This window comes from Cheilinus undulatus, linkage group 12, assembly GCF_018320785.1.
Source record: "Cheilinus undulatus linkage group 12, ASM1832078v1, whole genome shotgun sequence".
Classification (NCBI taxonomy): Eukaryota; Metazoa; Chordata; class Actinopteri; order Labriformes; family Labridae; genus Cheilinus; species Cheilinus undulatus.
In genome coordinates this window covers 35,360,780-35,373,622 of record NC_054876.1, presented here as the reverse complement: position 1 = coordinate 35,373,622, position 12,843 = coordinate 35,360,780, and the positions used below count along the sequence as shown (strand labels likewise).

General features: G+C 37.9%; 1 protein-coding gene and 1 long non-coding RNA gene across 2 annotated transcripts in view; one reads left to right on the top strand and one right to left on the bottom strand.

Annotated features, from left to right (window-relative positions):
- The window catches only part of LOC121518651, a 38,512-nt gene that overhangs the window by 3,015 nt on the left and 22,654 nt on the right, over positions 1 to 12,843 (bottom strand). The window lies entirely within an intron of this gene.
- LOC121518645 (V-type proton ATPase catalytic subunit A-like) lies at positions 2,083 to 12,302 on the top strand. The gene is made up of 15 exons (XM_041801102.1): positions 2,083 to 2,259; positions 2,834 to 2,943; positions 4,785 to 4,913; positions 5,092 to 5,306; positions 5,381 to 5,518; positions 5,602 to 5,753; positions 7,416 to 7,578; positions 7,807 to 7,915; positions 8,483 to 8,605; positions 8,696 to 8,810; positions 9,085 to 9,148; positions 9,246 to 9,449; positions 10,581 to 10,675; positions 10,870 to 11,041; positions 11,552 to 12,302. Exons 2-15 carry the CDS (start codon positions 2,862 to 2,864, stop codon positions 11,642 to 11,644), a joined length of 1,854 nt encoding a protein of 617 aa, XP_041657036.1. The 5' UTR covers positions 2,083 to 2,259; positions 2,834 to 2,861; the 3' UTR covers positions 11,645 to 12,302.

The following is a 12,843-nucleotide window of genomic DNA, read 5'->3' as shown; positions in this document are numbered from 1 at the left end:
GTGTTGTGGGTTATAATGAACAGTATGAAGCAGTTTTTCTCTGCTGTTAACATTTTCATTTGTTGTGATGTGTCTTTGGACCCATTATTAAAAATGTCATAATCAGATAGACAATCTTGTGTGGTTTGTTTTTCCACAATCACCTTATTTGTAGTCAGAATAATAACTAACCATATTGTCACTTTATCAAGGTATACTCAAAATTCCTAAGACCAGCTCTCTATTTTACCTTCCCTACCTATTTATTTCTTATTTTTAGAGTATAGCCTTGGTTCTAAAACTAATTTTAAGGTTTTTATGTAATTTGACTCATACGCAGTTGAACAAAATAATTGAACTCTGCTGGTAAAGGCGCCTGGATGTAATTCAAAAAGTGGCAAACCACTGCATGGGCTATTTATAAAAACTGTGGTCTGTCAAACCCACCCATTTTTAAAGAGAATTATTAATTCTATATTTCACAATTCACATCCATATGTATATTTGGGATGTGAAACGATCAAAATTTTAGATTGTCATTTATCTCAGAACTTCTATAGTTAATCACCTTTTTGATAACATTTCAAAGTTAGACTATTTAGCATTTAAAACTGTTGTGTCATTTTGAATTTTTCTACTGCCCCAAGCCAAGGGTAAACGACTTCCTTTTTGGATACAGACCTTGTTTTAAACCTGAATTTGAACATGGAAAAAGGAATTTGTTATGGATTGGAAAGTAAACAAAGGTGCAGTGAAATGTAAATGTCTTATATTACTAGGTGCAGATCATTTCTGACTTGCCCCCTGAGCTGTCTGTGAGTTTATAAACTATAATGACACATTAAGCAGCAGTGATGGACATATTTTACATCACTGCCACTGCAGACAGATGTTGCAGTGGTTTAACTACAGTGTGTTGAAAGTAACTAATTTACTTAAATTACTGTAAATGTAAATTACTTTTACTTGAGTGGATTTTAACCAAAGTAACTGTACTTTTACAAAATGAAATTTTTAAGAAAATTTCATATTGTGTTGTACAACTCACAATGGCCACTAAGGCTGCAGCAATTAATCTAAACTTAGATTAAACCCAAAGCTTACAGAAGTTGCAATATTTCTTTGACCTGAAATGTTTCCCGAAAAAAAGAAAGTTTAATGTGTTTTTTGCAATCCGGATGTTTTGCTCTACACAACAGGGAAACACTGAAGCATCCTTTTTTTAAGAAACACATACTTTTCTTATTTTTGTAATTTTTTTTTATTATCTAAAATGAGAATGGCAAAAAAGATTGTTCCCTTTAAAACAATAATTCACACTGTATTTGCAATATGAATCAAATTAATCATTAGATTTTTTTTAATTGTTCAACTCTAGTTTTATTTTCTCTGTGAAATGTCTGTTTTAATGGTTTTGTTTGTTTGTTTGTTTGTTTGTTTGTTTGTTTGTTTGTTTGGGGGGGTCTTTTGTGGCTTTATTTAGAGAGAAGAGAGCAGTGGAAAGATTTTGAAAAGGGGATGAGTGATGGGGGAGAGACAGCCAGGAAAGTAGCCACAGGCTGTACTTGAACCCTAGCCACCCCTGCAAATGGGGCGCAATCAACCATTAGGCCATCTGCACCCTGTTTTTATTTATTTATTTATTTATTTTTTTTTTTTGTGTCACTTGTTATTTATTTCTTAATTTCATGTATTTATTTCTGGTCATTTTGGTTTAGAGTATATTGTGTGCAATATTTGTGAATTGTTATGAACGATGTGAATGTGCTTCTATAAACTGTATTTTCACAATATCATGAAATCTGAATCCATTAGGAATCAAAATTAACAAAACAGCTCTAGTATTTCTACACAATGCCTTCTTCATGACTGATAGAGGTGTGCAAATGTAGAAAACATAGGTCGCAGAGCAACAAATAACTGAACATAAAGTGTTTTACTATTTTTTAAAACTGTCGTAGTTACTTTAATGAAGTCATTGAAGTCGTAGTTACTTCAATGATGTGAAGGTCTCTTATGTATATCCAGTAGGGGTCAGTAATGCGCATGTTGGACGTTTGTAAACTGGCGGAAGCTTTCAGCGATTAGGAAACCGTCTCCCGTCGGACGCCATCTTGGCTCTACGCTGCGCAAACAGCAGAATGGGAAAAAATCGCTTGAGCCACAATGGAGATGTTTTCTTCCCGTGACAGTCCGGTGCCTGGCAGGTGATTAGCACAGTGAAGCTCCTCCTCAGCCTGCTACGTAAGACAAACCTGGAGAACTGCATATCAAGACAAGGTAAGATGATTTGAATTTATAATATTTAAAGTTTTTCATCCTGTTCTTGGTCTTAGTGTCTTTGACTGAGCGTTAGCGTAGCTTTACCTGTATGCAATGATGATGAAGGTTGCCTGTGTTTGCTAGCTAGTAACCAGCCAATACGCGCACACGCACAAATCAGCTTTGCTGTAAATGCTGCGTGTTTAGTGACAAACAGCATTGTTACCATCTGTCTAGCACACTCATCCTTCAAGATGAGTGGCTGATACTTCCTTTACCTCATAATTAAACCCCGGGTTACAGTCAAACACACGTAAGGTTACTCAGCTGTAGCCGAGTTAGCTCTCGACTTAGTATTATGTTACCATTCATTTCTCTATGGTAGTTATACATGGTGTTTCACTGTGTCCTATGGTTTTGTGTAAAAACACAAACTATGAAATATCTGAGGTATGTATTTACTCTGAAGCTGACATGGTTTTAGTTTTGTATGCATGTAGTATATGCTGACTATGAGCTGAGCCACGGTAAAGTGTATTGCTGTGTCTAAATGACTTGACTACGTCTGTTTTTGATATTTTTTTCGTTGAAGGTATTTTTGAAGCACAAAAACTATCGAAATGGACACATCGAAACTTCCCAAGATCCGGGATGAGGAGCGCGAGGGCCAGTTTGGATATGTACATGGTGTTTCTGGACCAGGTCTGTTTTCTCTTTTCTTTTATAATGATATTTGGATTAGTAAAATACTGATGGGGCAAAAAGCACTCACATTACTGTATTATTTTAAATCTGTTGGTAAGTGTATGTTGGTTTTGTCAGAACTCTGCAAAAATCAAGATCCGTTATCAAACTGATGAGGATATCATACTAATACCTAATATACCAACAATGGAGTTATTGCTCATGATATCTAACAGTACAGTGGCCCAGCTACTTTTGTATACAGTGCATTTCAAAAGTATTCAGACCCCCTTCACTTTTTCAACTTTTTTACATTGTAGCCTGATGCTACAGTGAAAAACTTCATTTTTCTCATTGATACACACTCTGTGCCTGATCATGACAAACGTTTCTTTTGCAAATACATTTTAAAGGAAAGAAAAAAAAATCTGCTGTACTGAAGGTGCCCAAGAGCACAGAGGCCTCCATAATTCTCTGATGGAAGACATCTGGCACAAGCAGGACTCTTCCAAGATTTGGTCATGTAGCCAAACTGAGCAATCAGGGGAAAAGGCCTTAGTGAGAGATGTGACTGAGAACCAGGGATCCGAGGAGAAGCTTCCATCTAGCCATAAACGCACATCAGCGTAGGGCTGTGATGATGTTTGTCCCTCCAAAACTTTGTCCTATCTCCACACAGGATCGAAAATCCACTTAACAATGCAAGAACACAGGTTAAAGTTAGATAATAATTAAGAGACTAAAATATAGAGGGGGTGCTATCATTTTACAAAATATTTATGTTGGCTTTTCATGGTATGGAAGTATATCACATTTTCCTTTCCTAGTTGAGAGATTATAAACAGACAACCTGAGATTTAAAGATCTCAAAGGATTTTTACAGACATCCAGTTGCAGCTTACAAGACACATTTGTCACATTTAACAACTAAAAATGCATGATATTATCTGTATGATAGCAGTTTCGTCAGATATGAACATTTCTGTCGATATTTACAACTAATATTTTGTCTGTAAAATATGTATATATCAGCCGTAAATATTGCCCATACTGACAAATAAGTTAGTGGAGTAGAAGCTGGAATAACATACCTACTTCAGCTAAAGTCTTTCTCTTTATTCATCATCATCATCATTACTTACACATTGAAGTTTTTTAAAGGCCTGAAATTAGTTACATTTTGTGTTTCAAGGACTGAATTTTAAATATTTGTTTTGATTTTGGTATCAGCTAAAATTATTTTGCAAATACTGGCATATACTCAACTAACAGCCCCTGCTGCCACCCTGTATGCTAACTCACACAAAAGAAACATTAAACTTATATACCTATCCCAAAACTTTAATCAAATCAATATATTGAAAAAAATCAATACTTATCTAGAGATTACAACTTGACCCATACAAAATTTAAAGTAGTGGTTAAGCCGCTTAATCAGAAATCATTGTTTTAGGTTTAAATCCCCCTTACTGTCAGTTAAGGAAAAACTCTGAAACTCCAAATGACATAGAAAACAGAATGCACACTCAATACTGGGACTGTTTGTTATTTCATTTTCTAAATTGACCAAAATGCTGAGTATGTTATCTATCTTTCAAAATGAATCTGAGTCTTCCAATGATTTGCCTCATTTGATTTGAAATGTAAATAATATATATAATTTATATGCCATCATCTTTTTTCCTCAGGAATTCTTTTGTAATCCATTTATTTTTGAGTTTTTACCACAGTCATTTTCATTTAAGTTAAAATGCAGTGGAAGTACAAAGTTCAAAGAAAACATGAATGTTTGATGGTTTTCAGTGTAATCCTTGACTAACAAAAGTTTTCATTTTCCTCCAAACCTTCCCTGTCAACAGTGGTGACAGCGACTGCGATGGCAGGAGCGGCCATGTACGAGCTGGTTCGTGTGGGTCACAGTGAGCTGGTGGGAGAAATCATCCGTTTAGAGGGAGACATGGCAACTATCCAAGTATACGAGGAGACGTGTATCCTTTCAGTGTCCATTACACCTTCTTATAAAGTAAAATTATTTAACAAACCATATTATAATCTTTATTAAAATTTAAGCTTATATAGCAAATTAGATTAAACTTTAGCCACTTGCAGAGTCTGAATTGGACATACATGGAGCAGTTGTTGTTTTCCCTAACTTGATTTTTACAGCTGGTGTTTCCGTTGGGGACCCTGTACTTCGAACTGGGAAACCCCTCTCTGTAGAGCTGGGACCGGGAATCATGGGCTCCATCTTTGATGGTATCCAGCGTCCACTGAAAGACATCAATGACCTTACTCAAAGTATCTACATCCCCAGAGGAGTAAACATCGGTGCTCTAAACAGAGACGCCAAGTGGGAGTTTTCTCCCAGCCAGAGTCTGCGGGTAAGAAAAGCTTGGGTGATCATTTGAATATCTCCACTGCTGCTGCTGAGAATGATTTCATCTTATCCTTATAGGTTGGGAGCCATGTAACAGGTGGTGACATCTACGGCATGGTGTTTGAAAACTCCTTAATTAAGCACAAACTGATGCTTCCACCTCGTAACAGAGGCACTGTCACCTACCTCGCCCCACCGGGAAACTATGATATCTCTGTGAGTGTCACTCAGGAAGCTCAACACTCTTCTGATGGATCAACATGTCAGTGAAGCTGATTTTCTGATCTTGTTCCATTCAGGATGTGGTTCTGGAGCTAGAGTTTGAAGGTGTGAAGGAGAAGTTCACCATGGTGCAGGTGTGGCCTGTACGACAAGTCCGCCCTGTCACAGAGAAGCTACCGGCAAATCACCCGCTGCTGACTGGACAGAGAGTTTTGGATGCACTTTTCCCGTGAGTGGCCCTTTGAGGAGATCATTAGGCACTCATTTTTCTTCACTTTTAAAAACATAAAAACTGCTTTCTTGTTGTCAAGTAAACACACTGTAGTATACCATCAAACTGCACTGGTTGACTTTTATTTAAAAGTGGGCTGTGTGGTTTTGATACATTGGTCTCTTTCTAGAGCTCCAGATCATTAGGCTCAGCTCAGTTGAACTGGTTATTTGGCTCTTAAATGGTTCTTCAGTTCGAACCAGTTTGGCTTTTGAAATGTGGATTAAATAACCACAAAAGATGAAGGAAAGAAAACCGTCATTCCAACTGAAGCTTGCCACTCTGACTCACGTTAAAGAGCCATTTCATAGCACAGGCTCGTTCCAAGTTTATTTAGTTGATTGCATATCACAGTTAAATTGAAAGCATTTTTGTGACAAAATTAGGATTTTGTTTATGGTAAAGGGGCTCAGATAGCCTCTTAACTTAGTACAAGACTCAAGACTTGTTTCCGTTCATCTGGCTAGACGATGCTAGACGCCAGGAGATCATCAGAACTGAATACATTAAGATATTAATGGTCTCCACACCAGGTTAATTGACTAACTGTGGAAATGTGTCACTTTTTTCACAACGCATGGGGATCGTACTCAATGTATGTTTAAAAAAAAAAAAAAAAAAAGAGAAAGAAAAGTTGATTGCAGCACACATGTTCATTAAGAGCTTAAAAAGTTCCAAATTTCATCCATTCCCATTCATTTCTAATGGTATCTCCCACTTCCTGACCCCGAACAGACATTTGGCGTGTTATCGGAATCATGTTTAAAATAATGCAAATTAATCTTTGCACCTTTTTTCTTTTTCTTAATCTTTTTAGATAACCAAATTTTATTCAACAATCTCCACATAGGCTGAACAGTACAATATTTAGATGTTTTATCCTTTTTAGCCAATGAGTCTACCTTTACACCCCACCCGTCGCTGTTGTATATCAAAAACATTTATAAGTGATAATAGAGGTAAAACAAAAAAGATGAATACAGATAAGTCCTGATGCCACAGAAAAAAAACACGTTGATACATGGTATCTACGTGACAGTCTAGTTTAATCCTATCTGCAATAATACACATATCTAGCTAGATACCCACATCAGTGCCTGAACATGCATACCTACACAACTGTCAAAGTTATCAGTCTCCAGAATAGTTCCAAAAAAACTAAATTTAATCAAGTAGAATCGACTTAATTGAGTGAGCTGACAGTATTTGTAAACTCTTCCAGATGAGCCATGGAGAGAAAATGTGATCTCGTCCAATTTCATAAATGACATTAGGTCTCGCAGCCAGGATGTGTTAGAAGGGACGGGGGTCCACAAGAGGAGTTTTTTTTTGGCGATGGGTCTAGTGTCAGTTCCAGTATCTCAGATATAGCATCAAAAAAGGACCTCTAGTATCTTTTCAGCCTTGGGCCTGCCCAGAACATGTGGGTCAAGTCTGCTGGTGCCTGAGAGCACCTGTCACATTTATCAGAGGTTTGGGTACATTTTTGATGATCTGTCTATGCTGGAATGGATCCTATGAAGGTTTGAACTGAGTGTGACTGAGTTTTGCCTAGTAGGATGAGTTTATTGCTCCCATTACACTATCCTATCACTCATCTGATACCTTTCCTCTGTACAGATGTGTGCAGGGCGGTACCACTGCTATTCCAGGTGCCTTTGGATGTGGAAAGACCGTGATCTCGCAGTCTCTGTCCAAGTACTCCAACAGTGATGTCATCATTTATGTGGGCTGTGGAGAGCGTGGAAACGAGATGTCTGAGGTGCTGAGGGATTTCCCTGAGGTAAGAGTCCAGATATAACATTTTACTTGTGTCATCTCAGTGATTTCTGTAAAATCTGCTCAGTGTAGACTTTTCTTTGTCACATCCCCTTGTCTAGCTTATAAAAGAGCATAAACAAATAAAGATAAATATGAATGAATGAAATAATCATTGAATAAAGCCAAAGAAATCTCATAAGATGCACCACTGCTCACGTTGTCTAATGCAAACACTGATCTGGATCTACAGCTTACTATGGAGGTGGATGGAAAGGTGGAGAGCATCATGAAGAGGACAGCACTGGTTGCTAATACATCCAACATGCCTGTGGCTGCCAGAGAGGCCTCAATTTATACAGGTACATACAAAAAAACATTATATGCAGTATATAGTATATATAGTACAAAAGTTTATTTCTTATCTAGCAACATTTTTTTAATTGAATCTGAAATTCAGGGGTGCTGGTTGTCTTGCACAATAGTCCACAAAGTGAGGGGTTCACAAGATACAGACAGGGTTTCAGGCTGTATATTTGAACGATTTTTATAAAAAACATATCTAAATAAATTGAGTTTGGGGCCCCCAGTCTCAGGGGCTTTTATCTTGGGGTTCACAATTTGAAAAGTTTGGGAGCCAAGATCCTCCAAGAGGGTGGCCCAGGTTTGAGTCTAATCTTTGGCTCCTTTTCTGCATGTCACTCCCCACTCTCGCCCCCATTTCTTGCTCTAGTCACTGTCCTATTAAATAAAAGCATATAAAAACCCAAAATAGATCTTAGAAAATCAAATTTAGGTCACTTTCCATTGTATTTTGTACAAGAAATGTTAAAATATTGAATAATAGAGGCAAATGGCTTTGTTTTCCTTTAAAAGTCCATTAAATGCACTGTAATGCATCTGTAAATTGATTACAATAAACTCCGCAGGCATAACACTGTCCGAGTACTTCAGAGATATGGGCTATAATGTGAGCATGATGGCCGACTCGACCTCTCGATGGGCTGAGGCTCTGCGAGAAATCTCTGGAAGATTAGCTGAGATGCCTGCTGGTAAGTTAAAGAAATATCTGGCTGATGTGTAACAGTGTTGTTAACGGTGTGTAATGAGACTGTAACAGCTGTGTTTGTCCATGTCTGCAGACAGTGGATATCCTGCTTACCTGGGAGCCAGGCTAGCCTCTTTCTATGAGCGTGCTGGGCGTGTGAAGTGCCTGGGAAATCCAGAGAGGGAGGGCAGTGTCAGCATTGTAGGAGCGTGAGTTATTCTTAATACTATCAGGGTGTTTAACTAGCAAAATTGTGTTCTTGTCTGCAAGATTTAGCAATCATCCAAAATCAATGGTAAAAAAACACAGTACACTGACAAAGCTGCTTATGAATTGGAATTATTTTCTGTTTTCATATGGTTGTTAGAGTTGGAAAAAATCAGTCTTTAAAAGATCTTCAAAAGCTTTCAAGGAAAACTTTTAGCCTTGGGATGAAATGTTCATTACCAATTACCAGCTCACATTGTTGTGTATTTCTGTTAGTGTGTCGCCCCCTGGTGGAGATTTCTCAGATCCTGTCACATCGGCCACTTTGGGAATAGTCCAGGTAAGTATTTGTCCGACTTTCCTCAGACTTGATCCAAATATTTTTCTAAATTTTTACATGCAGTTCCTACAGATTTGTATGCCTTTTTTTTCTTTAGGTGTTCTGGGGGTTGGACAAGAAACTGGCTCAGAGGAAGCACTTCCCTTCTGTAAACTGGCTCATTAGTTACAGTAAATACACTCGAGCCCTGGATGAGTATTATGACAAGCATTTCCCTGAGTTTGTCCCTCTTCGTACCAAAGCCAAGGAGATTCTGCAGGAGGAGGAGGACCTGGCTGAAATCGTGCAGCTTGTGGGCAAGGTGAGACCAGATATGTAATATATCATGACGAAGCAGATTTATAGCTTCTAAAGCTACTTTAGGTATTTTGATTAATCACTGCATTGAAAAGCCTTTACAGGTTTTGTTTGATAAAGAAATAATACATCTGCCTTTCTCTCTTATTTAGTGGGAACTGTGCATTTTAATCTGTACAGTTGATGCAGGATTGCATAACAGCAAGTCCATCCTTGCTTTTGATCAGTGACCGAAATTCCTTTCACTTCCTGCTAAAAATTCCCCTAGTTTGGTCACTAGACATTTTGCTCAGTCTTAAAGTGAGCCCAAGGTTTACACAGCCTCATGCTGTCAATAGCTTGTACATCTCTGCAAATTAAACACTGGCACTGGAGCATCATTACTTAAAGCAGTGATTCCCAAACTGGGGTACTTGTACCCCCAGGGGTACGCAAAGTGACGTAGCAGGTACACGAAAAATGAAAATAAAAACATGATTTTTCTCTCTGATTGATCTTGGAGAAGAAAACATGTCCTGAATTGTCCAAGATTCTTAAAATAACATGTTCAGTCAGACACCCTTCTCATTAAAGCTGTGGTGAGTTTGTTCTTAACAGTTTCAAGCTCATAACTGAATATGTTCTAGAAATGTAAATTTCTTTTTTCAAAAGTGAACTGGTGTTTCTAACTGAAAATACTGGTAAATAAATCTATTTTGTGGGAAATAATTCACTTTAAGGGATTTTATTTATATGTTATGCATGCTAAATGTGGGAGGTGAGGGTGGCGGCAGGCTTACAGACACATTTCTTTTTCTAGTGGCTGTAAGTGCGTGAGAGTAGGGGGTACATGGCTGGAGGTCAAATGTCTGAAGGGGTATGGGCTGTGAAAAGTTTGGGAACCACTGCCTTAAAGTAACTGTAAGTCTGTCCATTTTGCTCCACGCACAGCAGAAGCAAATCACCTTTTTCTGGTTTATGGTTCCGCTTCTCCCCTGAAGTTCTGTGGCACCCCCCGGGGGAGGCCCGCCTCACACTTTGAAAACCACTGGTCTAAACAACACCATAGATGTTCAGGAATATTAAAAACCACATGGCTTTTTGAAATTGTACAACTTTTTATCAATATGTCAATTCTCATTTTGTTTGTTCACAGGCTTCTCTTGCTGAGACTGATAAGATCACCCTAGAAGTTGCTAAGCTCATTAAAGATGACTTCCTGCAGCAGAACGGTTACACACCCTACGACAGGTGAGAAAAACGCATGTCTCCAGCCTTTCAGAGGGAGTTTCTATTTCTATAGATAAGCTTAGCTTGTTAAAACAGTAATAGCTGCTCTCTCTGATAATGAAAATTTGAGACAAAAAGTTTGAGTTAAAGTTTTCCATTATGATTATTTAAGATCCTATGAGCTTCACACGTTCTCATTCTGTCCCATCATACAGGTTCTGCCCTTTTTACAAAACTGTCGGCATCCTCTCAAACATGATCGCCTTTTATGACATGGCCCGGCACGCAGTGGAGTCTACAGCACAGAGTGACAACAAAATCACCTGGGCCATGATCAGGGAGCACATGGGAGAGATCCTGTACAAAATCAGCTCCATGAAGTTTAAGGTACATTCATGTTCCTCGTTCTGTTGGAAAATGTTTTATGGTTTCATTTGGTCACTAGAAGGGACGAAGTAACACCACACAATACGATTAAAAGGCATTAAATACAGATAATTTTAATTTATTGGACAAAAATATATATTTTGCAGTTGTTTTTTTACACCAGTTCAAATGACATCTGCTTTTGGCTTCTTTTGTTTAATGTCAGTAATTAAACTATCAGAAGTTCTAGGGGCCTCTTTCAATAGAGACAAAAATATGTATTATTTTATCAGTGAATATACAGCTTCACAATTAAAAAGTATTATAGTCATGAAGAATAAAAGGGCTGATTTATAATAATTGAAGTAAATGAATCATTTATAAATAAATTGAAAGCAGTCTCCTCAGTAAAAGAAACTGAAAACATTAAAATCTGGTAATAAAGTGATGTTGTGATATTGTTGAGTGTATTGTTACTTCTCTGGTCATCAGTAAAAATAATACAGTCATGCCTTTTATTGTGTATTTTAGGACCCGGTTAAAGATGGTGAAGCTAAAATCAAAGCAGACTTTGCGCAGCTGCATGAGGACATGCAGAACTCCTTCAGGACCTTGGAGGAATGAGCTTCTCAACCTCTCGGTCTCCATCTTCCAAATATCCAAACCCCAGTGCAGTGCGACGTAGTGCAGATTAAACGGCCCGTGTTCTGAATGTCTGCCTCAGTCATGTGATCTCATTTTATTCCTCTGTGTTTACGTACCCTTAAACATTCCAACATGGCCTGCACAAAAGTTAATTTAATTGAGTTGAAATCACGGTACTGGACTCCCCGTAGACACCTGAAATTCTGGCTTTCTCTTTAAATGTAGCAACATCTTCATCAGCCCATTCAAAGCACTTATAAATCGCTACATCGTCATGTTGTGGTTAAACTCAGCGGGCCTCAATCAGTGCTGGATTTGCACTCTACAAAAAGCTGCAACAAAGAGTGGAGAGATGTTTCTTTTCCCCCCGTGAGTCGGTAAACATTACAGGTTATTTATGGTATGGGAACATGACCCTGAGTAAAGGGACAGATCACTGTTGCTGTATTTCAGGGGGTTAAAGGAGTTCTTCCGCCTCTTACCTCTTCAGTGTGATAGTGATGTGGTGAAATATATACTTGATGTTCTCTGTAAAAATGTGAATGAATGTGTCTGTTAGGGTTGTGTTGTAACAGATGTGTCACTATATTATAAATGTATGTTACCGTCTCCTGAAATAAATGTGAGGAAATGATTAAAACCATGTATTTTTGAATGTTTAAATCTGCTGCTCTACAAAGCAGAGGCTTGTTTACATCAGTGACCTTAAAATGAGTCAAAGTGACGGGAAAGAGAAAGTGACTTTAGTTATTTAATGTTTTTGTGGCTTTTTTTTTTTTTTTTTTTTACCCTTACAGTAGAAACATGAGTGTGGCAACTGGCGTTAGACAAATCTAAATGAACATATTCATTGAGAGGGTCTCACCTCTAGAGGGAGCAGTATTTAAATATTTGGACCCTTCCTTTAAGTTGTACAGTGTTGAGAGTTCATAAAATATCCTAAACACACATTTTCTTATGACTGCCCAATCAAGCAGAGTGTGCATTTCCCAAAACCCACTGACCATTATTTATTACTCATTTATTCTACAGGTTATTTCATATATACCCCAAATATTCAGCCTGACATGTTTGTTTTCTCTGATTTTCTAAAGCTCACTCCAGGACTTCATAAGTCATATAGGAAGAGATCATATGGCACTATGCGTGCTTCGAAGTTTTTTGAAAATGAGGTTTAA